General features: G+C 43.7%; 5 protein-coding genes across 14 annotated transcripts; 3 read left to right on the forward strand and 2 right to left on the reverse strand.

The window, feature by feature from the left end:
- The first annotated feature begins 5,159 nt into the window (after window positions 1-5,159).
- On the forward strand, window positions 5,160-11,800 carry LOC6553833 (calcium uptake protein 3, mitochondrial). 10 transcript variants are annotated; one of them, XM_026975628.1, is made up of 11 exons: window positions 5,160-5,493; window positions 7,986-8,127; window positions 8,183-8,293; window positions 8,730-8,777; window positions 8,846-8,928; window positions 9,039-9,104; window positions 9,297-9,374; window positions 9,798-9,884; window positions 9,985-10,390; window positions 10,451-10,608; window positions 11,465-11,800. In XM_026975628.1, exons 1-11 carry the CDS (start codon window positions 5,236-5,238, stop codon window positions 11,546-11,548), a joined length of 1,521 nt encoding a protein of 506 aa, XP_026831429.1. In that variant the 5' UTR covers window positions 5,160-5,235; the 3' UTR covers window positions 11,549-11,800. The 10 variants fall into 10 exon arrangements, with proteins under 10 accessions (XP_026831429.1, XP_001979498.1, XP_015010317.1 ...); XM_001979462.3 differs by having other exon boundaries at window positions 9,988-10,390; XM_015154831.2 differs by lacking the exon at window positions 9,297-9,374 and having other exon boundaries at window positions 9,988-10,390.
- Window positions 11,801-19,249, reverse strand: LOC6553832 (serine/threonine-protein kinase/endoribonuclease IRE1). The gene is made up of 7 exons (XM_001979461.3): window positions 18,768-19,249; window positions 18,525-18,639; window positions 15,116-15,559; window positions 14,832-15,054; window positions 13,507-14,776; window positions 13,275-13,439; window positions 11,801-13,208 (listed from the first exon to the last, which is right to left on the reverse strand). The coding sequence occupies exons 1-7, from the start codon at window positions 18,894-18,896 to the stop codon at window positions 12,330-12,332; spliced, it is 3,225 nt and encodes a 1,074-aa protein (XP_001979497.1). The 5' UTR covers window positions 18,897-19,249; the 3' UTR covers window positions 11,801-12,329.
- Window positions 19,250-19,468: 219 nt separating this feature from the next.
- Window positions 19,469-20,456, forward strand: LOC6553831 (rRNA methyltransferase 2, mitochondrial). The gene has a single exon (XM_001979460.3). It carries the CDS (start codon window positions 19,540-19,542, stop codon window positions 20,290-20,292), a length of 753 nt encoding a protein of 250 aa, XP_001979496.1. The 5' UTR covers window positions 19,469-19,539; the 3' UTR covers window positions 20,293-20,456.
- On the reverse strand, window positions 20,442-22,504 carry LOC6553830 (venom serine carboxypeptidase). Its single transcript, XM_026975630.1, has 2 exons — window positions 22,270-22,504; window positions 20,442-22,143 (listed from the first exon to the last, which is right to left on the reverse strand). Exon 2 carries the CDS (start codon window positions 22,120-22,122, stop codon window positions 20,674-20,676), a length of 1,449 nt encoding a protein of 482 aa, XP_026831431.1. The 5' UTR covers window positions 22,123-22,143; window positions 22,270-22,504; the 3' UTR covers window positions 20,442-20,673.
- A 289-nt stretch (window positions 22,505-22,793) lies between these two features.
- On the forward strand, window positions 22,794-24,872 carry LOC6553829 (transmembrane protein 256 homolog). The gene is made up of 3 exons (XM_001979458.3): window positions 22,794-22,886; window positions 22,950-23,258; window positions 24,611-24,872. The coding sequence occupies exons 1-3, from the start codon at window positions 22,794-22,796 to the stop codon at window positions 24,752-24,754; spliced, it is 546 nt and encodes a 181-aa protein (XP_001979494.1). The 3' UTR covers window positions 24,755-24,872.
- The last annotated feature ends 55 nt before the right edge of the window (window positions 24,873-24,927 follow it).

Raw genomic sequence — 24,927 nt, forward strand, 5'->3', positions numbered from 1 at the left:
CAATACAATTTAAAGTAACTATAAACTATATTCGTCCTTGGACATAAGTTACATGTGTAGCTGTATAGTTGAAACTCTAGATATTTCAGGATCGAGAGGTCTAAAAACATTTCGGTGCAGCTATCTGATTTAAAAACTTGTCTCTGTGCCATTGCACTTGAATTTAGTGGTCACTCCGAGTCCAAGGTGTGGCTGGGCACATAAAGAAGTCCGTCCAGGAGTTAACTGATAGATGGAATCACCGAGGAGAACCAGTTACAAGTTATGATCTGCGAGGCAGGCACTAAATCCGTGTTCGAAATGGGAGGCAGGTGCTTGGACTGTTGGTTTTTGCACCCATGATGTAGTTGCCACATTTCGATTGTGGTTAGTACTCGATTTATGGGTAAGTTGGATGGCGCCTTCCACCAGAGCAATGAATGTCATCATCAAGTGGCCCAAATCGGCGAAGAATTATGGGGGCGACACATGCAATGGTCGCCGGAGGATCAGATCTGGCCGAGATCGGCGTGGTTATGCTCTGCATTCCTTGGTGCGGGTGCTTACCACATGACGATGACAGGCAAATGAATCTCATTTGGTTTGCCAAAATATTTATGCATCGTTCGCATTGACTTTGATTTCGCTGCAGTGCCTTTGGGGCTTTCGGCTTGGGCAACGCCCAAAGATTTGGCGAGCTTTATTTATGGGTTCCATGAATCAAATGAAATCTGTCAAAGAAGTTTATGACACTTTTTGAGCCCACCTCCTGCCCCGCCCTCTTGTTTCGGTTTCGTTTTCGGTTTCGGCAAGCCGTTGACATTTTAATTTGGCAGCCATCGATGGCAATTTAATAAATTTGCTGCCCGCTTTTAATTGGGTTCGGCTGGAGCAGTGTTGAGCAATTGATGGTATCATCTGGCCTGCGCCCCAGTGAAGGGCACCTTGAGCACATGCGAGACCCTGAACTAGGTAATGGCATTGGGATGCTAGGATAGGGATAGGTGAAGTATATGGCACTATTTTCGGATCAGTACTATGGGTGTTCCCTTCGAAACGCCGAGCACAAACGTATAGAATACCCAGAAACCAAACATTTATTTGCCAAATGAGTTCCTAATAATGTTTACTTTTATGTGTTGTTACAAGCAAACAAGTTTTTCAACTTAAAGACGGTCTTAAGGAAAGAACTTGGGCATCACTTTAGATGGAAACATGAACTGGGTTGATACCTCTGATAAAAGAAAAAGTTTGACTCACTAATCGAATAGAACCATTAGGTAGATGGATGGTCAGCCAGATTTCATCAATTTCCATCCACAACCTCACCATCTTATCTTATTGAATTCGGATTTCGAAAAGCTTCTAGTGTTTGAGCTGCTGGATCTGGAAGAGATTCCTCCCCAGACTCTCCCACAATCACTCAAGCTGTCCCATAAGAATGTCGGAGACACTCAATAGATCGCCTTTCTTCACAATCTACATAAATGTGAGCAATTCTTATTGTGCCTGCCAACGAAATCGATATCGATATCGCGGCTATTAACCAAATCAGTGGAACGGCTATCTATCGCCATGCAGTGGAAAAATTTATGTAACCGTGCGGCAATAACAATTAATAAAATTAAAAGAGAGACTCGAGCTGGCTTCAAAGTTGGTGGCCAGAGCTCGGGTTACTCTATAAGTCCCCCTTTTTGAAATTGGTATCAGAACTTAATCTTGCGCGTTCTATGCACTTGACAGGAAACAATAGATTGGAAATCTTTAAACATATTGCATACACTAGTTGGTGAACTAACGATAAATAGTAATAATAATTCCAACTAGGCTTGATCTTATTTTAAAGTGATCCTAATGACAACTATTCTGACTAAACGAAGAACATTTGTGTTGATAGTAAAGAACTTTAGTTTGTTCAGAAATAAAATAACACTCACTCACCATTTGTATTTATAGTGTGTATGATAAGTTGAATTTTTACAGTGTACATATCTCTTGTTTTGACTCACCTTATTTTGGTACATTTTCGATGGGCTAGGAAGCAGCATAGCGCCGGTCGTAAAGTTGGCCAAACCGGCTGTTGGCCAGCAGATGGACCGTTAACAGAGCCAAGATCTCGGAGAGAGGAGACCCTGATCGAAGATCTACGCAGATCCCAAGTCTAGACTGGTAATCCTGCGGAGATCTTGTCCGGCGATAAACTTGGCTCTCTGTCTGATTATAACAGCCTAATGTGACAGCCGCGCGGAGTTCCAGTTCCTCGGGGAGTGTTTTTTGGTCACCTTAACTGTGGTTTGACTGATGTAATTGGAGCGGCTTCTATTTGTTGGCCACTGCCAGTTGGCCAGCAGCCTGGTTTCCTGGGCTCTCATAAATCACCATGTTAGAGGGGCCTACGAACTTGCTACGCATATAGCACACTTACCCAAAAACCGGCTTGTCCAGCATCCTGGCCAAGACCCCTTGGCACCCTTTTCTTTAAGATTCTTTTCCGGAGGTTATGGTGATGCATCAGCTCCCAGAGGTCCAGAGGTGGGGATCCCTCGAAAGTCCCGCATTTGCCATTGAGATTTATGTGTGCGACAGGCAGCGGATTGCGTGTGGTCCCCTCCCCATTCCCTTAATATTTTCTTGTGTTCCATTATTTGAGTTTGTGTTCTGTTTATTTTTTTTAATTACAACTCAATGAACTTCGGGCGAACCGGCGCAACAGGTGGGCCCCTTTCTCTCACCTGACACAAAGTGCTCTTAAACCGATTGAGCCGCCCATCAAGCATTGACATTGAACTTCTCATTTGATCAGTGATATCATCGCATGTACACGGTTCCAGCGAAATCAAAAATCTCGGGGATTTTTGTTTTTTCATTTTTGGATTTTGGATGTCGGCTCGTATATCAATTTCAATTTAACCGTTAAATGATGCGGCAAGCCCGAGGAATGCGCTCTGTGGCAACCCAACCCCCTCGAAAATATTACCTAATCACACGGCCTAAAGACCCAAGACCCAGCCCAAGTCGGATAGGAATCGGCTGCATCTCCAGGTCACGGACAAAAATACAATGACTTGAGCTGTTCCTGACGCTCTAATTAAACATCACATTAATGAGCGCTATAAACAAATTGGGAACGTAGTATAAAACTATTTACTTTGATTATATGATTACCATTTATAAGAACTTTCTCGAATTAAAATGTTATATTTGTGTAGCTTTTTCAATCCGTTATTGATTTATTTTTCTTCGTGCACATTTGGTTCCTGCAAAACACTTTTAACGTCAGACTAATTAAACAGCAAAGGAAAACCACGGCTTGAATTTTAAAAAATGAAACCCCAAGGCCTGGCGCTTACCGAAATTTTTGAACCGCGTTTTTTGGGAATTGCCAGCACTAATTGAAACGACTTTATTACTACCAGAAGAAAGGTGGAACGGAAAGAAAACCAAATACGCATTGCGATTTAAACGACTTTATTACTACCAAAAGAAGACCCAAATATTGTGCATTTATATCGATCGTTTTGTGGACTCGAGTTGTGCCCTTGGGGATTTTTACAAGGCGAACCCGTGGAAGGCGTCAACACAAGCATTTTTATGTGCCAACGGATCTTCTGGACCATCGGATCCTCGGTTGGGTTCGGTTGGGTCGGTTGGCGCCTTCTTCTTTTACAACTTTCGCAGGAAATGGATTGGAAAAGGAAACACAATGCGCCGCTTAAAATCGAAACTAATAATTTACGAGCTCATAACTGGGGAGTAAACGAAACCAGCTTAAAAGGGCGACTCTTTGGCGACCCCAAGATCGAGTTAGTGGAGCAAAGCCTCAAAGTGTCAACTATCCTGGGTTATGAACTTCACCTGAATCGAGCTCAGAAAATGGGAAAAGGACGGACTGCGTCTTGGGTTTCGCGCGACAGCGGAAAATCGAGTGAAATTGATATTTTCCGTTTCGAAAACGGAGAGCAGATAACATTTCTATTGAATCTACACATGTTTGGGGGAGTGCAACAGGTTTCTTTCGATCATTTTATCGTCTTTCAATGGGACATTTGTTTTCCCATAAAATATTTCGACATTTTTATTGCATTCTAGGTGCATTTTTGTCATATATCAAAATATATCATGCCCGCCGTTGGGGCCAAATGAGTCATTGGAACTCAGAACGATTGACGGTCAATGGGTTTATTTGTTCTCGATTTTTGCGTAGATAGAGAGGCGTCACATGCAGATTTTGGGCATGCCCAATAAAAATCCCCAATAGTTTAAGGTCAAATATATACTCTTGCGTCAAGAGCGCGCCGCAGAAATTCACGTCGACAGGATTTTAATTGGTTTCTGGACGGATCTGTGTGGACTTCGGCACGTAGTCCCCTTGTCGACTCAAAATTAGCATTTGTTAATAATTTTTAATGGCGTTCGCAGTTATGCGGAAATAATTTGGGAAAGCCCGGTCAGGTGTGACAATTCTTAGTCATATTTGAATTTTGGAGCTAGTATACCAATTTTGGATTCGAAAATTTAATAAGGTGTGCTTTATTATACGGAAAAACACCTAATATTATAAAGGCAATTGTTGAAATCCGTAACAAAGTTAGACCTTTTATTAATTTACACTACTATATATGTAAATATCTATGTATATACATATCTAACATTTAAAATTTAAGCAAAATTTTAAAGTAAAAATTTTAAGAAATAAATCGTTTAGACAGTTATCAATTCACACATACATTTAAAGATTTCTAGTTTGACTTCTAATTTAAATGCCCGCCAAGTTGCCGCAGGCAATAGTGTTGATCTGGCAACTCTCTATTAACTACGTGTCTAGTTTTGGCGGGCTTACGTTACTTTTACTTTATATTGGGTTTTCCTGTAATACAGTTTAGAAAACTACTGAAACGGATATAGGAAAAGTCAAACAAAATATAATGTGCTAAAATATATTTTTTTTATTTTTTGAAATTTTTTAAGGAAGTGACAAAGATCACTAAATTTTAAACGTTCCAAAAATATTTCAAATTCATGGTAATTCGCACACCCCCTGGGTGTTTTTTTATTTTTGGCTCATGCTAATAGACAAAATATTTGTATATGTACCGCAACCGCTAAACTATCGCATAAATCACGCGAAAGCGATATCTACTGTGAATAAATCTACCTGGCAACCCTAATACGCTACGCATACCACGACTTACGTTGCGCACTTCACGTAGTTCTATTTGTCACTAGTTTAGTTTTTACTCTACAAACTCGGACGAAATGGCGGGTGCAGTGGCTAGAATAACGGTTAAAAATGGCTCTATAATCGGCCAGCGGTCAAGTGTGGTCGTCGGATTTGGTCGATCGTCCAGATTTGCCAGCAGTACATCGCAAACTGGCGGAATTCCGGGACACAAATCGCGACGTCTGCTGACTTTTGTGGGCGGTAGTGCCGTTTCCTTGGCCGCCCTGGCTACTTTTATTAAATTACGGTCCGCGGAAAATCCCGTGAACGCCGTTAGCCTTAAAAGGCGCATGGTAAATGAGCCGCTTGAAAAGCGTTAACAAGTGTGCCAAGTGTTTGGTGTGGAAAAGTCAATAATTGGATGAAAAAAGACCTGCGCAGCTATTTTTAGCTTGTGGCATGTCAGTGCCTACGTTACACCAATACGCTACTACGTAACGCAACGGAAGTGATATCTTATCAGCTGTTTTTCAGCGTTTTGTTGTGCTCCGCTCGTTCGCTGCACTATTATTGTTTTTACTACCAAATCGCCGTTTAACTAGCCCTTAAAATGTATTAAATGCACATGCATCTTGATTGATCACAAACCAATAACAACAAAAGCCAACCAAATTCAGTTCAGGGTCGTTATCAACGATGTAAATTGAGCTTCGTTGTTGTGCGCGTCCAAGTTCAATGAAATAGCAGCCGCTACAACTATTTGTCAACCTGTTGACATTGTCTCTGGGTAGACCTAAAAAACTCGAAAACATGTCGACGTGAGTGGCAGGTTGATAAGGTTTTGTTGTGTGTGATTCAGGGTGTGAAGTTTAAATATTTACATGAGAATTTTCGGCTATTGCTTATCAGGGATTACGCTATAAGGCGGGGAATACCCCGAGAGCTTTTTGTTTAGCAGTCCTACATGGTGAAAAATAGTATGTCGTTAGCTAATGAGATATTATCTGAGATATAATTATACTATAATTAAGATATTATCCCTAGTACAACTAATTTCAAGTTACGATACGGAAAGTTTATAGTTTATATGTTCATGCACGGTGTAAAATTTTATATAAGTTATTAACTTTATTATACTTTATTACATGGACTTTATTAATTAGTTTCTGATAGAATAAGACGTCTTTCGAATTTTTTACTGATGTTCAAATAGTATTAATGTGAAATTTTCTTATGTTAAAATGATGTATAGAACTTCTGAGTATAAAAGGCCGCTGCAAATTCCTTAAGATTATGACAAATCTTCATCTTCACCTATGATTAGCATATCTTACCATCGAAAATATGCAGCCTCCCAAGGCTGCGGCGTTTGGAATGAGTTCCAGCGCCAATGCCACACACCTTGGAACATGATGAAGTGGCAAGTAGTTAGTCCGAGTTCGAAACGCCCACGCACCTGCAGGCGGCAAATGATACGCGGTGGAGCTGCAACTCCCCCGAACGCTGACAGAGTGCCAGTTACTGAAAATTTATCTATCAATCGATCTGGTTGCCGATTTGATACACCCACCAATATCGGAGGCAGTCATAATGCCCAATGCCAGACACGGGCGTGGCTTCCATTTCAGTTGCAGTATGGGACTTGGTTTGGATTTTGATTTGGTTTCGGTTGTGGTGTTGGCCTGGCCCTGACATGTGTTATGACAACTGCGCCTGATGATGATGAATGAGATTTAATTGTTGCCTATAAATCCAGCGCCTGCAGCCACTCCGAATCTCCTTGTGCTGGGCGCAGGGACCAGAACAGTGGTTCTGTCTTATCAAATATAGGTGTTACAGCAATGGGAATACCGCAGTTCTTTTAATCTTACTTTTTAGGGTTTCCTAACAGCAACTTTAAGGATCTAGTTACCAATTTTCAGTACAACAGCCGCTGGAATCGTAATTTCCTTTACCTAAATATTACATTTGTTAACTGGAACCAGTTATTAACGAGTATATTTAGATATTTAGATGGAACTTTTAGGATAATTGAATTGTTAACTTGATGTTTTATGAACCGAACTACTGTAGCCTCTGCTGCAGTCAGAATGATGTCAGCTTTGCTTTTATGAGGAATTGTCCCCAGCCCCTGGAGGTTTCTTGGGGCATGGGCATGGGCGTGGGCGTGGCCGCGCAGTGTTTGCTGCACATGTCTAACATTCAAAGTGGCCTTTGTTCGGGTCCAATTTTCGGGGACAGGCTGGGTTTCTGGGTTCTGGTGTCCCCAGAGCGAGAGTTATGGCCTGGGAGTTGTCTTTGCCACTAACCACCAATAAAATACAATTGAGTCATTCGCCCTGTCTACGAGTGTGCGGGAAAAATGATTGCTGGTTGTGGGTGGCATTAAATGTCAGATTTATGGCGGATCACCGGTCACAACATGTTCTCAAATCAATTTGACACTTTATTTGCCAAACGGCCAACGTGGGAATCCTGTCTGGCAGCCCGTCAAAATTCGCATTTCGAATTAAATGCAGATCATACATGTAATTCGCGATGCACGCGGAGTACGGCAAACCGGATCAAATTAATATTTCTGATCGCGGTGCGAGGTGCCATGGCCGGGCATTAATCAAAACGTCACCAGATCAAACCCGTCCAGACTCAAGATTGCTGGCCCAGCTTTTGTGCCCGGCGGTCCGCCTTTGTGACCAACAGGCGGAAATTACCCTTCCCGCGAGCCAATCGTTCGCTGATTTATTTCAATTATGTTCCCCACCAAATACGCACAACGGCATATTAAGTTACCATCCATCGATGGCCTGATTAATCTCTTCCACATCCTCGATCTCCCATCCCGCAGCGCGACGATAGCGAGCTGGAGAACGTGAAACTAACGGCCCGGGAGCGCCGCTTCATCAAGTTTGCATCCGTGGAGTACGATGATCAGCTCTACATGACCCCGCAGGACTTCCTAGACTCCGTTGTGGAGCAGGAGCCCAGACGTAAGCGGGGATTTTGCATTAATTAGTATCATAGAGTATCCCAATTCATCTGCAGCTCGCTTGAAACGTCGCCAGTTGTCCAGCGATGAGGTGGACAAGTACAAGGAAAACACTCCAGCTTTGAAGAAGGGTTCCACACGTCTGTTCCGCAACCTGCGGGACAAGGGTAAGGTTCTTTAGATACATGGTAAATGTGAATAAATATTTGAAATTTTGTTTGTATATACATTATCGTCCAATGAACGACGAATGAATATAAAAAAGGGATCCATTTCTTAAGCCAATCCAATTATTAATACCTGTCGACAAGTTTTCAGATACATTGGGAAAGTCTTACAAAGATAAATTAACTTATCGCTATTTGCGATAGATATAGTTGTTTTTTGCATGGTAGTCACTTATCATTCCTTGCGAATAAATTAGAATAGCAGGTATGTTTGTTACCTGGCCTTTTCAATTATTCAATAACCAGACAAGATCTGATAAAAGCAGCACTTTAACCTAATTTATGGATTGGTGTACCATTACAAATGCTTACGTACTATTTTGTACTGATAAAAATCTCGACAATTTCCATTAATTACTATTAATTTTCCTTTCAGGCATTGTCTCCTACACGGAATATTTGTTTTTGCTCTCCATTCTAACAAGTAAGTCAGATTCTACTATGGCTATTATACTATTATTCTAATATTATTATTATTATGCTCTATTATAGAGCCCAAATCTGGTTTCCGCATCGCCTTCAACATGTTCGACACGGATGGAAATCAGCGCGTTGACAAGGACGAGTTTCTAGTGGTAAATAGGGAATCATCGTCCCCATCGTACGCTCATAATTCCTATGGGTTCCTCGAATTGATTTTGTTTACTTATGATTTAATATAATTTTCAAAAACGTTTATTATTAGATAATTTCCATTTTGGCCGGCGCTTTGAAAGACACTCAAAATGTCGATCCGCAAACCAAGCAAATTGTAAGCATTTCATTTATTAAGTTAAGCTATAATTTAATATTATACTTTATGAATAATGAAAACTCATTTCAAATAGCTGGCCCTAGGGCACTGAAGTAAGCTGCACCACACTTACCCTTCAGTTTAACATTTCCACCTCTGATTCTGATTTTTGTATAATTTATTTTATTATAAAAACGACTTCAATGGCAGCTCTCGCGCTTAGTTTCCTACGATGAGCAAAGTCAAATGGCGAAACCCATGGCAGTGCCTCAGGCGAAGAGGGGTCTAGTAAGTGTTAGCCACCAGAGTTCCAATCCGCCAAAGTATTGGCTTTGCTTCGCCAAAACTCCGCTCAAATTGTACAGAACTCGAAATGTGCCTGGAGCACATGTAGAAGCTACGCTGAGTTACGTTGTGTTTTGTTTTACTTACGAAGGATTCGTTTTCCTACCAAGTTGTCCTTGTGCCATAGACTTGTCACTACTAGTACTTAAGAGTTTTTGAGTTCCAGTTTATGTTACGTTACAAGCTTTTATGTTGAGTTTTGTTCCTGTCGCTTTGATTTTGAAACCGAAAACAGGCCTACACCCTAGAAACCTCCAATGTGTTGACCCTTACTAAACCGCCTAACTCTTCTTTTCTCCAACCTAACCCCAATCCTGCACAAACAAAAACCTGACCCCAAACACTGGCATGTATATAAAATCCCAGATGGAGCGCATTTTTAGTGGCGCTTGGAAGGAGAAGCACGGCGAGCACGAGCCAGAAGAGGAACTCGCCACGCCCACTCCCCTGGAGGTAAGGTCTTCCCGAGTCCCAAGCATGAGCCTGGTGTAACTAACTGATGGTGATCTGCCCCAGACGGTAACTAATCCTTAAACCCTGGCATGCATTCCAGCAGAACTATGTGAACGATGGCGAGGGTCTGCAGCGCCGCCACATGGTGCCCACCACCCTGCAGCTGCACTTCTTCGGAAAGCGGGGCACTGGGGTGATCAACTACGATAACTTCTACCGCTTCATGGACAACCTGCAGACGGAGGTGCTGGAGCTGGAGTTCCACGAGTTCTCCAAGGGCAACAGCGTCATCAGCGAACTGGACTTTGCCAAAATCCTGCTGCGCTACACGTACTTGGCCACGGATGAGTACGACGTGTTCCTGGAGCGGCTGCTCGAGCGGGTCAAGGATGAGAAGGGCATATCCTTTCACGATTTCCGTGACTTTTGCCACTTCCTTAACAATCTGGATGACTTCACGATCGCCATGCGCATGTATACGCTGGCGGACAGGGCCATTTCAAAAGGTGGGTGCATTACTCTAGTCAGTCGACACAAATTTTGACTCTATGGCCTCCTTGGGTTAGATGAATTCTCGCGCGCTGTGAAGATCTGCACCGGCTATAAGCTCAGTCCCCACTTGATCGACACCGTGTTTGCCATCTTCGACGCGGATGGTGATGGCCTGCTGTCCTACAAGGAGTTCATCGCCATCATGAAGGATCGCCTGCATCGCGGCTTCAAAGTAAGTGGTCGTTTCTTTGATTACAACGAAGCTCTGGACGCCTATGATGAGCCCGATTATCCGCTGTTTGTGGCCTGGCGCCATCGGGTGTGCCGCCATCTGGACTACTTCATTGACAGCGATGCGCTTTGGCACTGATTACAGATTACTTAGATTAACCTAATTTATTTTAAGTCGTTTAATTAGTCCCTCGTTTTGTTTGCCGCATTGCCAGCATTGAATGTGTGTGTTCATTTGATTTTGTCTCGCCTGTAAGCGTTTTTCTTTAAGCTTCATGTTTAACTGCGTTAACTTATAATTTAGAATATTTAGTTAAGGCTATTAACCCGAATCCATGACATTTATTATTATTATTATTAAAATTCGCTTTAATTTGAATTGGCCATATAACCATTAAACCCTGAACTATACACAGAATTGGTTTTTTATTCATTGCACCTTGTATGTCCAAAAACATCATTGAAATGCAAAGGACAGAACTTCTAATTATGCAAATGTGTTTTAAGTTTATAGAAAGTGTGCTTCATTCATATCATTTTCATCGCATTGCTCGTCGAAGGTCTGTTTTTTGTGACTCACCACTTGTCTAATAACGAACTGGGCTACTTAAAAGTGCAAGCACAGGTGATTAGCAATGAGTTGTACTTTTTTCCCCAGCAAGATGTCGTAGACCCCGATGAGCGTCTAAAGGTTTGCATTGAGGTAGTGCAGCCAAGTGGAGAAGAGGTCAGTGGGCGAGGAACCCACAAAAGCTTTTCTTTCCTGCTGCTTACCATCACTTCTGTGTCTCCCCTTTCACTTTCACAATGAACTCCAAGAACTCGCTCACTGCTAATCCCAAAATTATTGCTTCCAGTCCGTGGCCAAGTCGGAAGGCTGGGATGCTTTCAAGTACTGCGTGCGCAACGAGATGAAAACAATGATGAAGTCGGCCAACTAAAAGTGACAAGGAAGCGAAACCGCACAAACAACGAGGAAACAACGCCAAAGTGAAACAAATTTCTAGTTACAAATTTTTCTTCTGAAGAACCAAAATCTCGTGCATAGCTATAGGCTTTATATTTGTTATTTATGAATTTGTTGTTGAACCAAGCTCCCATCTCTTATAGCCAAAATATTGAGAACTTTTTTAAATCGGCTGTTGATTGCCATTGTTATAAATGTATAGTGCAAATAAAATTGTTTTGTAAAATTTGTTTTACATTTTTATTTAGTTTCCTTTTGTTTAAGATTTCTTAGAAAATGCAGCTCGTTATCGAGCATCTAGTTATCCATCAACTGAAACATTCCATTATTAATCTTTAAAACTATGTGCTTTTATCATAGATATAAAAACTAAAACCTTCGCTTGTCAAGGGTCTCCACGAATGAGAAGAGTGTTGGATAGGTATCTTAACTAATGCATAAATATACAATAGGCCTAGGTACTATATATAAAACTCGGACTATTTGTCTAGATCAACTTGCACTTGGGCATTGAACAAAAATCAAAAATTATCACAGTTAAATTGCGTGCATTCGAGAGAAGACACACTACATTATTCTTACTTGGTATACAAAATAGTTTCATTTGCTTACTTATCGTTGAATATTTTTGCTAAGAACTGAATGGGGAATCATTTTGGAATAGTTGCATATACACAAATTGCACAATTAAATATTAATAAACTTAAATGATTAAAACTAAAACTTGTCTAATCTGATCTGGTTGGGTCTATGCCCTAATCCTGTGTTGAAGGTGGCAGCGTCCAGCTTACGTACTTCTCCTTGTCCTGCGGGTCCTTGTGACCGCCGTTGTAATTGCGATTGTTTCCCGGCTTCGAGTAGCGCCGAAATTTGAAATTGGCAAACACATCCCGCTTGCCATCGGGCTCCAGTGATTGTCCATCTAGCTCCAGATTACGCTGCAGGCCAACGCCAGGAATAGGCAGCTCATCGCTGGGCTTGCGGAAGTTGTAAAGCCCTTTTCTTTGCTTCAACTGCTGAATTTGGCAGCTAGCAGGCGAGGTGGTCTTTTTAGGACTACCAATCTTGGGCAGGGGCTTGGGATCCCGCATCAGCATGGGGAACAGCGCATCGTCCGCGTCAAAGTACCACGGACGTGAAAAAAGATAGCCGGCACTGTAGTACGGCTTGAAGATCGGCTCATTTGAGCAAATACTGAACGCGTGGTAGGCGTGTGAAATGAGCTGCGGGAAGCGATCCACCCAGTAGTTGGTGAACTCGTGCGGAATGCAGCCCAGCATCTCCTGGGCGGCTGGTGTTAGCTCGTGGTAATGATGCTTCTTGTTGCGTAGAGCACGGAGCAAATCTCTTACACTGGCGCCCATGTATCCGCGGTACTTCCTCAAATCATCTGTGATCATGGGGTCCAGATGCACATTCCAATCGTCTAAAACGACTATCCGCCCGTTCTTCTCCAGCGACTTGAGCGGCTCGGCATGGAATTGCAGCTTCTCCACACGATCGCTGACATCCTGAAGGAACGAGAGCATTTTAGGCTCGTCCCAAAAGAGCGGATGATTTCCGATACAACGAGCTGGAGGTCGCGATTGCGGATCCTTATGTATCATATCCGATATTAATTGCTCAGCCAGGATCTTTGGAATAGAATTAGGCAATTAGAGCCACTAGCTGCTAAAACATTTTTATTGAAGTTAACTTACAATTCGACTGTCCTCACTGTCGTCCTCTGGGCGCAGCTTGGCCAGATTGTATTCGTGAGAGAGTATGTTGGCCTGGCGCTTCAGATTGTCCCCAAAGGCGTGGTGACCGCCACTCAAAACATAATAATAAACGCAACCCAATGAAAAGATATCCACGGCAGTTGTCTGTAAATACATTGAAGACATTGATTTTAGAAAGTTCGTGTGATGGTGAAGAAGTGGTATATCTTACTGTGCGCTGTGATCTCATCATTTCTGGCGCTATCCATCCATCGGTGCCCGTTACACCCGATCGCCGGGAGAAACTAGTCTTGCCGAAATTCAGCTTCTTGCACAGTCCGAAATCGGAGATCATGACACGTACTTTGCCCTTAGCGTCTGGCAGCGAAATCAGAACATTCTGCGGCTTGATGTCGCGATGCACAATATCGAGGGAGTGAAGGTGACTCAGTCCAGATGCAGCCTGGCTCAACACTTGCCAAACATCGATGTGATCTTGGAGTTCCAGCGAGCGATCCCCTTCGGTATAGTCCTGCAGAGTGGCCGCGCACAGCTCGACGGCTATGTAGCGGAACTGGCGATCCTGTTCGGTGCAGAAGTAGCGCACCACATTTTCGTGGGCGTCCGATTCCCGCAATAGGGCCACCTCGCGATCAGCAAATGTGAAGCATTCGGGCAGCAGCCGTTTTACGGCTACGAAACGTTCCTCGAATGTGCCCTTAAAGACAAAGGTACCCTCGCAGCCTTTTCCCAGCACCTCATTTGTGCTGAAGCTTATCTTGCCCACACGCACTTGTCCATTACCCAAGTCCACTAGGTCTTCAGCGTTCGCATTGCTTCCATTGCTCCCGGTGCTTCCATTGGATCCATTCTGGGCTATGGCAAAGGTTTTGGAACCGTTTTCGCTCTGCTTTTGCAATTCCCTCATTGTGCTGCAGGTGTACCAGAACAAGGCAATCATGCCCAGAACGATAACAATCAGAATCTGATGCACCTTTCCGCTAGGATGCTCCATGAACCACTCGTTGATGAAGGCCTGCACCTTATTGCTGTTCTGCAGAATTATTGTCTTCGTCCGATTGATAGTGTTCCCATTTGTCCGCTCATCAATGCCAATTTCGACCAGCTCAGGATCCGTTTGCACGCCAATGTCGGCGGCGTTCTTTTCATTATTGGCCAACAGGCCGTAGCCATCGTTATAGTTGTGAATGGTGGCCAGACTCTGAACCACCTTACTGCTTGCTGTCGTCGGGGAAAGCTGCAGGTTGCCATTACCCTCATTGGGCATGTTGTAGTGCCCCAACATAATTCCTGGGTGCTCTTGCAGCACATCATTAATGTAAATGGTACGCGGATCCGTCTCTTGGTTGCTGTTCTGGTCTCCTGTAGGTCCGTCGAGGAGTTTTATAGGTGGGGATGTGGAAATACGAGGTGTGTTCTTGTCCACCAGCGAAGGCAGAGCGTACAAGCCCTTCTGATGTTCGCCCACATAAAGGGATTGGCTGTAAAAATGTTACAATTAGTATGGAACTAAGTGGGAAAATCGCATGTCATTACAATAGCTTCACGGTGTTCACATTTCCTGTTTTCGACTCCTCGAGGATAGCCTGGTAAGCCTCGTCGGAGACCGTGGTGAAAGGGACGCTGAGTAGCCCATCTGGTCCCAAAAGGAATGCAGCCACAACTGGGCTGCTAAGATTTCGCTGCCATAGAAATTTACCCTGTTTGCGATCCAGAGTCACAATTTGTCCATTGGTGGTGGTGGTCAGATGTATGTACTCTGCGTGCGGGAGATCATAAGCAACTGTATATACGTATTATATATTATGAGATGCACTCACCATATTCCTTGGCCAGCTCTGGGGGAGCACTCACAGCATTGTAGTCGTAAAACGTGATATTCCAGGGCTTCGCATTCTTGTTCTTAGCCAGGCTGTCGTACATCATGACCGTGTACTGCGTCCGGCCCAGATAAATTGCTCGCGAAGTGGCCCAGCCGATCTGCTCGCCCTCCTTGCCATCCATTGTGGCATCTCCAAAGCCCATGACCTTTTCGCGTCTACCCGTTTTGGGATCCACCATATACCACGTGTCGCTCTTTTTTCCGGAGTACAGGATACCATCGGAGGAACGACAGGGGGCATTGGCCACCAGTTGTGGAATGGTGTATGGTAACTTCTTGAGGCTGCCCATCTGACCCAACTGGTAAATGCTGCCATCTCTGGGGTCGGGCAGAAAGTGCGGAACCTGGACATTCTCCTGGTGCTCTGCTACTATGGGAGGATCTAAAATAAATACAATTAAAGTTTAAAAGTAAAATAATAAAATATCCAGGAAATAAACATCGTTGCAAATTGTACATCGTTAAAAAATCAAATTCCTATGCATTTATGTACAAGCACAATATATGCAAATCCCCTTACATGTTGTACATATTCCAAGTGGTGTCAAAGTTATAGATCGTATACTGCATCGAATTCATTATAAGTTGTTTTGTTACGAGAAAATACATATGTATATGAATAATCCGCGCCAAAAACACATTTGAGTAGCCGGCAATAACAATATATTTACGTTTTATTTTGCTTCTTTTTTATTTCTGTTCAATACCTAGAATTCATGAGAAATTAAAACTTTCTGGCAATTTTTGGTGACGACCAAACATTTTCGAGACGAAACCAAAAAAAGTGTAGATCAACTTGAATGAAATTCCTAGTGTTATCAATTGAAATTCTAAATTTAAGCGGAAGCGGAATTCCACTTTTATATTGAATATTCAGTTCTAGTTAATTTTTTTAGCTGTTAGAAATAATATAAAATATAATTTATAGTGATGAGCCCCATTTACAGTAAATTATTTTAAGTGTGCACAGTAAAAATATTCCAATAAAAATTGCCTGATATCGGTGCAACTAACGTGGAGTAAAGTAAGGCAAATGTAATAAATTATAAGCAGAACCTGTTCTCGATAACGCTTATCTCGTTGTACTTATACCAAAGGGAACATAAGTGCAATATATATGTATGTACATAAACCCCATCCCAAGCAAAGCGCACAGTTTGTGGTGCACGTTGAAGATCGTGAATACTTTCCTCAAAAAAATGGAGCCGCTTTTTGGCGCGGGAGACAAAGTCAAAACAAACAGCAGTTGGTTAAATACGAAAAAGACCTGGGCCCATGGATGGCTGTTCAAATCCAAAGTGTTTACGCCAGTCGAGTTGGCAATTTCTGTTATCGCCAACAATTCGCTTGAGGCAACAGCGTTGAATTCTGCCTTTGGCGAATGCAAATGGCCAACATCACCGCATGCACGATAATGACAAAATAAGTTATAAAGTATTGCCTGGCAAGATCGTCGTCAACCAATATCGAGTAAGGAAAGCAAACCGTTTGAAGTACTGTCCATTCTTATCAGTAATTAGTTTCAACCCCAAACACATGGCTGCGTGAAGACTGCCGGCATTAACCGAGTGTTGCCACAATTTCTGGGGCAGGTCATTTAACTCGCCGCGGCACTTTCATTAGCACGGGCATTCTAATTGGCTAGCGGTAGTCGTAGACAAAACCTGATTCCGTCTCGTGATGAGGTAATAGAGCCCACCATGTCGGTACACTGATCTGCCGTGCTAGAGCTGGCGAAACGGTGTAATTGCCGCGAATCAAAAACATATTATTGGCTTGACTAACTCGAAAAAATACTACCCAAGTAATGCGCTTTGCTATCAAACCGCAGGTCAGATGCTGTCCACATGTCTGTCTCCCTGAATTTTCAATCATTTGCAGTTCCACGAAGCCGGACGACGAGCGGGCAGCATGAAATTTCTAATAATACGAATAGACATATGTACATTTGTATTGCAGCTATCACATAAAAGAATCTTCACGGGGCGTGGGTTTTTTATTTCAGAAATGAAACAAACATGTGGAGGGCGTATTGTCCAGAGAGTCATTTGGCGCAACTCCAATATTTCAGTTGGAGGGGTGGCATAATTAAAGGAACTTCTTGAAGCACTACTTATTAGGAGAAAATGAATGCTCTGAAGCCAGGTTTATAAACAATGTCCCACAATTCGAATTGGAAATGCCCTCTCTTTAATTTGATGGGTGAAGCCCCAGTTCGGTGATCTATTACATCCTAAATTAACATAATAATAATAATGGTAACCAATAAGTGCAGCAATCCAAACGAAAGCTATTGCCATTAACCCCTTTAATAACATCATTCCCCTTATGACTCATATGTACATATATGGAGCCCAGAAACTACCAGCTAATCTCAGAGGTTAATACGAAGCAGCCAAATGAGCGAAGATTAGCGCACTTGAGCCATCGAAAATCAATACGTCACGCTGATAAATCGTAGGAATATTCAATGAACCGAAAGGAAAATGGCTCAAAGTCCCAACCACCCACTGCGGAAAGGGTATGGGCGAACAGCAACTGGTGATATGGCGCACTGGCTGGCAACTTAATTGGTGGAATTGTGTGCCGAGAACGCTTGTCGAGATTGCGTTATACGTGGGACCTTATCAGGCCACAGCACAATACAAAACATTAACAGCGAGAGTGGAAATAATAGAGCACGAATGGCGGTGGAAAGATCTATCCTAGACTCTTACATCTGGCAGATACGAAAATTGCGATGAGCTCATTGGGCGCCTGCATGTGCTACGCATTTTGCACTTCAAACGGCGAGTGCAACAGCCTGGTGAATTGGTAATTTTCCAGCCGGGGAGGTGAAGTATGGGAAAACGATAAAAATATATCTAGCTGAGACAGGGTGGGTTCTAAAGATCTTTAAATCTGCTATGCAAATACAGCGGGAGCTATAAACGCAAATAAATCGATTTCAATTTAGATTTTAAATGGTTTGAAGAAGGTTCCTACATTTTTATGACAAACTTAGTTTTATCTGTAATCTTTTTCATAAATCATACTATAGAAAGTTATTTCTGTGGCTACATATGGTAAGCTTTCAGCTTTTTTTAAGCATTAAAATGATGACTTATATGACTTATGACTTATTTTTCTGAGGACCTACTGCTTCTAGCTCGAATATTTCTAATAATAAGCAGTCATTAAAGACTTTGGATACTGAAAACACCCGGTTCTCGAGATATATGCTGGAAAATTTCCACTGCGGATAATAAGGACCCTTCTTGCCCATCATATGTTTCAAATCCCACACTTGTGACCGGAAAATAGGGGTGCAGTGAAGGCGGAGGACTGCGTAGTGCCCGCGTAATTACCATCTGCAATTGTCCAGCGTATTTCGCTGGTCACCGGATCGATGGCCGTCAGTCCGCCGCCCAATGTGGAGAACACCATCAGCGCCTCCTCGTCGCGGGCGAGGTCCGTGCAGTCCTGCGGGTTGTGGAAGAGCGGGAGAAACTTATGAACAACATATCGGGGAAGATGATGAAATATTCATTGGGCCCAGTGTTAACCCTTAGTGGGTCACACGGTACAAGGTGCCGTGCCGCCCCACTCACCGTCTTCTCATCCTCGCCGCTGCTGACGACTTCTGCCGAGTCGCCTTGTTGTGATTTTGCTGTAGCTGATGCAATAGGCCCGCTGGCCAGCAAAAATAACACGCAACAAACAACAACGCAGAATCTCATTTTGTTTTTGCAACCGGTAGGGCTCGGGGGGCGGAGGTATTAAGAAAGAGCGAGGGCGAGAGCGATAGCGAGAGAGAGGCAACTAGTTTCTGCGATTTCCGATCCGTTTTAAGTTTGTACGTTCAGTCACTTTTGGTTTCTTGTTTGTGGCATATTATCGCCTGTTTTCATAACTTTTCAATCTCTAAACACTGTTGCAGCTTTGGCCGTGGTTAAGTTCACATATTCTTCGCACTCGCGTTCAATATTTTCCAATTACGTTCGCCATTGTTCAGTTGAGAGTTCATCGAATGAGCGGAGTAGAGTGACAGTGGGCGGATGTTTGGGAAAAGGCCATGCAAGCTTGCAGTGTGACCAGGGCGCGAGCGGTTCGTAAAATGTGTAACGAAATAATAGCTCTTTCACACTTGCGCTAGACATTGCAGCAACGGAAATTCGGTTGTAACCCATCACTGTTGCATTGAGTGCTATTTTAATTTGGAAAGATCTCTTTTATCCGTCATGAAGAAATGGGAAGAATATGCGTGGTGGAATGATAAGCTGAAGCTTTTGCAGTTGCTGCGTCGACAGTGTAGGCGTCCCAAAAATGTTATCGGCTTAGGGCGATACAAGTCGATAGTCGTGCTAATTTCGATATTACACAATGCGGCTTGTTTTTACAGGTAATTGTGTTTTTAAGCGACTGCTGCACACCGAAATAGGCGGAAAGTATGCCAAACAGCAGCCGCGGAACCTCAAGGGCCGGAGCAAGAGCTCCCAGGAGTGGCTTACGCGCCAACTTGCGGATCCGTACGTGGAGAAAGCTCGCATGATGAATTATCGCTGCCGGAGTGCATTCAAGCTACTGGAGATCGACGACAAATACGGAATCCTGCGGCCCGGCGGCACAGTTTTGGACTGCGGAGCAGCTCCTGGGAGCTGGACCCAGGTGGCCGTGGAGCGGACCAATGCCAACGGCAAGCAGGAGCGTGCTGCACAGGGAGCCGTCTTCAGCATCGACCTGTTGCATTTCCATGCTGTGCCGGGTGCCACAATCTTCGGCGGCATGGATTTCACTACTTCCCTGGCGCAAATGCGGCTGAAGGAGGCGTTACAGGACAGAAAGGTCAACTGCGTGCTGTCCGACATGGCACCCAATGCCACCGGAGTGAGGATGCTGGACCAGGAGAGCATCACGAACCTCTGCTACGAGGTGCTACGCTTTGCCCTAGCAATGTCTGCTCCGCAGGCCCATCTCGTGGTCAAGGTGTGGGATAATGGAGACGTGCCCAAGCTGGAGCGGGATATGCTTAGGTTTTATGAGAAAGTGAAGAGAATAAAACCGCGCGCTAGTCGCGGAGATTCTGCCGAGCACTTTCTATTGGCCAGGAACTTTAAGGGAGCAAACGAAAGTTAATTATTAACTGTCAAGTTAATAGTAATTTGTTAAATAGCATTGTTAATCTACTCTAGTTTCTATTGGATAGAATAAATAAGGGGAGGTTGACCTAGGATTAATCTTATCTGAACTTATTTATTTAAATAAAAAATGATTGTTGAACCTGCTTCGCCTTTACAGTAGATTTTTGGCATCTTTATTGATTAAAATTTGTTATATATTATATTAGTTTTATTACATATGAGATGAAATTAGTTGAGTATTTACAAAACCATGCCAAGTTTGTCTCTTCAAAATATTTATGTATTAAAAAATCACACCATATTATTAATGACCGTTTTTATAAAAAGTGCTTTGAATGGGGACCAAATTGTATAGAATAGCTTAGGTATGCAGCTCCTAGTGCTTGTAATGAGTAAGGTGATTAATCATCTCGTACAGCCACTGGGGCTGATCGTGAGGAGCCATATGCCCGGCATTGCGCACCATGATCTCCACCAGATGTCCGGCGTGCTTGACATAACCGGCCACCTCTTTTCCAATGCGCCACACTTCACGGGGAGCCACCTTGTACCTGTCCGAGCCGGGGAACTTTAGGTGGTTGAGGTAATTGCGCGTCAGTGGATAGGCCACAATAATGTCCAGCTGCCCGCTGTAGATGCACACAGTATAGTGGGCTAGCAGTTCGGCTATCCACGGAGCCACGCTGTCCATGACATCCTTCTTCAGGTGAAGTTCGACCTTGTTCTCCTTGTCCAGATCGTGGAACGGCTGATTGCCCACATGAATTGCACGCCGAGTGGCGCCCGCCTGCAGAAATTCACCCAAGTTGGCTCCGTCATCGTCATGGGTCTTCAGGTAGTTGTAGTACCAGTTGTACCCAGTGAGGTTGCTGAACAGTGAGCCATTGGTGAGGTCCCCGTTGATTAGGGAATCGAATACGTCGAAGGCACACTCCATGTCGTGCTTCTGGATGCATGCAGCTCCCTTTGCCTCTGCATCGTGGAAACTCTGCAGTCCGTGCTCGTCGATCAGGCCCAGCTGGTAGAGATAGTCGCCGTACTTTAGCTGATGCAGCGGATCCGAGAGACCATTTCCGATGGCCACGCCCTTTAGCGGCACATAGACGCGCGTCTCTATGGCATTTTGGACCTTGTGGATGTGGTAAGCCAGGGCGGGCACGTACTTTCCGGCATAGGACTCCCCGGTGACCCAGAACCCGGAGGAGTTTCTCCACTCGAAGAGTTCGTACAGCTGCATCACGGCTTCGTGCAGATTGCGGCCTACATCTTTCTCGTTCTTGGCATAGCCGGCATCGTTTTCGGTGAAACTGAAGCCAGTGCCCACGGGATTGTCAATGTAGATGAGATTGTGTGTTTTGCTCCAGGTATAGTTGCGCTTTTGTAGCTTCCCATGACCGTCCAACTCCAGAGGGCCGTTCTCCGTAAACAATCCGAACAGTGAGGAGGCACCTGGTCCACCCTGAAGCCAAAGGACCACTGGTGCATATTCCGGATCCTTCTCGGCGGGGAAGTACCAGAAGAACATGTTGGACTTGAAGCCGGGGTCCACGGTCAAATAGCCAGAGTAGCTCTCAACTCCATGGAACTGGGAGCCCACGACGCGGGCCAGCTCCTGAACCTTTTGCTTGGGCATCGAAGCATTGTTGATCAGGGGCGTCAGGAACAGGGGCTCCCCGGGATCAACGCCATCATCGAAGAACTGGTACCGCGGATACGGATTGATAAAGCTCCGCCTGTAGGGGCGTTCCCCCTCGACTCCTTTTACTCCGCTTATGGCGACTATGGTCGCCATAATTACAAATGCGCAATAAGTTGCAGTTTTCATTGTTCCACTGCGGTGACTCGACTGAAAAGAGTTCGAATTGTCAGTGATTGCTTTGCTTCGGCAGCTAATATACATAAATTTACGCCCCGACCTGCTCACCACGGATCGGCCGATAAGGGGTTTTTATATATAAGAACTTCCACTTGCCTTGATTATTTTTCTTCGCAGAGCCGGCAAAAATAGCTTTCCAAATTGAGCACTGATTTTTCAGTGTAGCGCACCGGTCAAACGGCAGGGTTGTCAAGTGACGCGAAGCTATCAGCTGTGGTTTATATATGGGGGCATTACTGAGATACGGAGTGCTAGGGGTGCTCTTATGTCGGAATTATTAACGAACAGTTATCCCTCAACTAACTAACTAATGACCGAGGTTTTTTAGCAATTCGTATCTATTTATGTTAAATGAGTGTTTAAATTTGAGTGGTATAACCATACGAAAGTTCCCAAAGTATTTATATTTGTTTTGTTTGGTTTATTATATCACCCTTTCCTCTCACTTCAAACGTTAAGAAATTCTGATTCAAGTGGCGTTAAAATTTCCAGAATCCAATCGATTGGAAACATCGACTAGACCGCCAGTCCGGCAACGCCTGGGCATTTTGCGTCAAAATTTTTAGTAGCGCCGCAGCTGATTTTCTAGCGCCAAACGTAGTTTGAGCAAACAGTACACAATGTCAATCGCCGACACCATTGAATACGTGACCCTTGGCAATCCTGTCAGCAAGATGGTAGCCTCGTCCGCATCTGGCCTGCTCCGCGCCCTTGTAACTAATCGACTTTTCCCAGACGAAGCTCCGGGTTGATCATTCCTATCTATCTTCCTGCAGGGTTTGCGTCCCAAGAACGTGCCCGTGCAGGAGACGAGCATGCCGCTACTCCCTTCCGCGCAAAGCTACAAGCATCCACATGGATCTCTCTACCGCCTGGCCGGCAGCCACTACCACTTCGTGCGGCTGGCCGGGATCGGCGGCGCGTCGGCCATCTTTATGGGCGCCTACTGCAAGTACGTCCTGAAGGACGTCAGCGACCCCAAGGAGCAGGTGGACTCGCAGGCCTTCGCTGATGTGGCCAATCGCATCCACTTCTTGCATTCCTTTGCCATGATGGCCATGCCTCTGGCCCACTATCCCGTATTCGTAAGTATAAATAGGGGAAACTCCAAATAGGATAGGATGGAATAGGATTATGTAGTCCGTTGCTACCAGTGATACTGTGTATATATCCTTTTGAATGCTAAGAATCCTTCGAATGGCACACAATTTTGAATTTTTGAGAAACCGCTTAATAGTTTCAAAATCCAGATAAAGTAGAACACAAATTTCTTCCATAAGTTAAATAAAAAGTCAATAACGGTTTTGGTGTCAATACTTTGGATTACAATTTGTATTCCTTTGGAAATATCCACTTCCTGTCTGGTTAAGTCCTACTTCCGCAAGTCCCATCTTGAGTTAAGGAATAATCCAAAAAAAATTATCAATTTTTCGTAATCGATATTGATCGAATTTGGTTTATTTGTAAAGCTTTTCTTTGTCGGTTTGTCGTTTACATATACTCTGTGTAAAGTTAGATCTCTGAACGGAATTTATAACAACTCGCGTTACTCTCGAATCGAAACTCCAACATTGATACTCGAATAATTGACTCTGCTTAGCCAGTCTAATGCGCTGATTGACTTTACAAAAATTGAGCTAAGAATGAATATTGGTTTGGGCCAAGCGCTTCCAAGTTACTTCTTTATAATATAGGTATGCATATGTATATTCATGTTGTATATGAAATGTTTCCAAAGCTAAAGCTAAATATTCAACAACCACTAATTGCAGCTTACAAAGTAATTTTCAATACCACGCACGATACTTGTATAATTGCATTAATTCGGATAATTCTTAGGTCTGTGATATGAGCAGGTTCATAGCTGATATGGGTTCGGGGTCTTGGGTAGGAATTTTTGATTTACTTCATCATTACAATCGTATTTTAAAAATGTACCAAAAAGGCATAGATTCTCTCGTTTTTGCTGTTATCTTGTAATTGGTATTTGTTGTCATCAGCCTTATTTGATAAGTAAAATGTGGGCTTTTTCGAGCTCCGTTTTGTCGACATTAAAGCTAACAACTAAAGCTAACACCAAAATATGCACTCAAAACGCTGGCCGTCTTCGCTAACTTCTAGTCGTAGCCTAAATACTATGGGGCCTGTTCCGTTTTTGATTTTAAAATGTAAATGCAGTTTAGATAACAATCTGACTTGAAGCTTGGGTCAAGAAGGATGTTTCGCTGCTGGTACACTAATTGGAATTTGGATTTTCTTACACATATCTTGATTCCTGACTGAACATTTAAATGCTATAAATTCTTTGTATCCTTAAATCTTTTGGTTACAATAGGCGTTTAGCTTTGATTTGATATACATTTCGGAAACAGTGGAGATCGGAACAGCCCCAATTGACTGCGATTTCTTAAAGTAATTTATTTGATTCCTCCCGCAGACTGGGGCTTTGATGATCATGGGCACGATGCTCTTCAGTGGCTGCATGTACTACCGCGCTTTGACTGGCGAGAAGCGGCTGCAGCCGTACGCGACCGTCGGAGGATTCTGCCTGATGGCCGCGTGGCTTTCGCTGGTCCTGTAGGATGCAGGGAGGAGAGGCCACCTATGTATATCTTATGTAGCACACGCCGAACAACAATTTATTGCTTAGGCAACTAAAGCTAAGCCAACTCTAATAAACAACATCAGCTAAACATGAATCTCGTGTCGTGTGTGAATTAATTAAAGTTAGATTTAAGTGAGCTCTGTGAGGGC

The sequence above is a fragment of the Drosophila erecta genome, unplaced genomic scaffold (genome assembly GCF_003286155.1).
Source record: "Drosophila erecta strain 14021-0224.00,06,07 unplaced genomic scaffold, DereRS2 tig00000000-arrow-pilon, whole genome shotgun sequence".
NCBI classification, from domain to species: domain Eukaryota; kingdom Metazoa; phylum Arthropoda; class Insecta; order Diptera; family Drosophilidae; genus Drosophila; species Drosophila erecta.

Coding starts and splice junctions, on each gene's coding strand:
- LOC6553831 (XM_001979460.3), top strand. CDS start 19,540: ATGCGGCTTGTTTTTACAGGTAATTGTGTTTTTAAGCGACTGCTGCAC.
- LOC6553832 (XM_001979461.3), bottom strand. CDS start 18,896: ATGAGATTCTGCGTTGTTGTTTGTTGCGTGTTATTTTTGCTGGCCAGC. Junction 15,560..18,524: donor ACGCTGGACAATTGCAGATG/GTAATTACGCGG, acceptor TATTTATTTTAG/ATCCTCCCATAGTAGCAGAG. Junction 13,440..13,506: donor TGATGAGATCACAGCGCACA/GTAAGATATACC, acceptor ATGTATTTACAG/ACAACTGCCGTGGATATCTT.
- LOC6553833 (XM_015154829.2), top strand. CDS start 5,236: ATGGCGGGTGCAGTGGCTAGAATAACGGTTAAAAATGGCTCTATAATC. Junction 9,375..9,797: donor CTCAGGCGAAGAGGGGTCTA/GTAAGTGTTAGC, acceptor ATAAAATCCCAG/ATGGAGCGCATTTTTAGTGG. Junction 9,885..9,984: donor CCACGCCCACTCCCCTGGAG/GTAAGGTCTTCC, acceptor CATGCATTCCAG/CAGAACTATGTGAACGATGG.
- LOC6553830 (XM_026975630.1), bottom strand. CDS start 22,122: ATGAAAACTGCAACTTATTGCGCATTTGTAATTATGGCGACCATAGTC.
- LOC6553829 (XM_001979458.3), top strand. CDS start 22,794: ATGTCAATCGCCGACACCATTGAATACGTGACCCTTGGCAATCCTGTC. Junction 22,887..22,949: donor CTGGCCTGCTCCGCGCCCTT/GTAACTAATCGA, acceptor ATCTTCCTGCAG/GGTTTGCGTCCCAAGAACGT. Junction 23,259..24,610: donor TGGCCCACTATCCCGTATTC/GTAAGTATAAAT, acceptor TTCCTCCCGCAG/ACTGGGGCTTTGATGATCAT.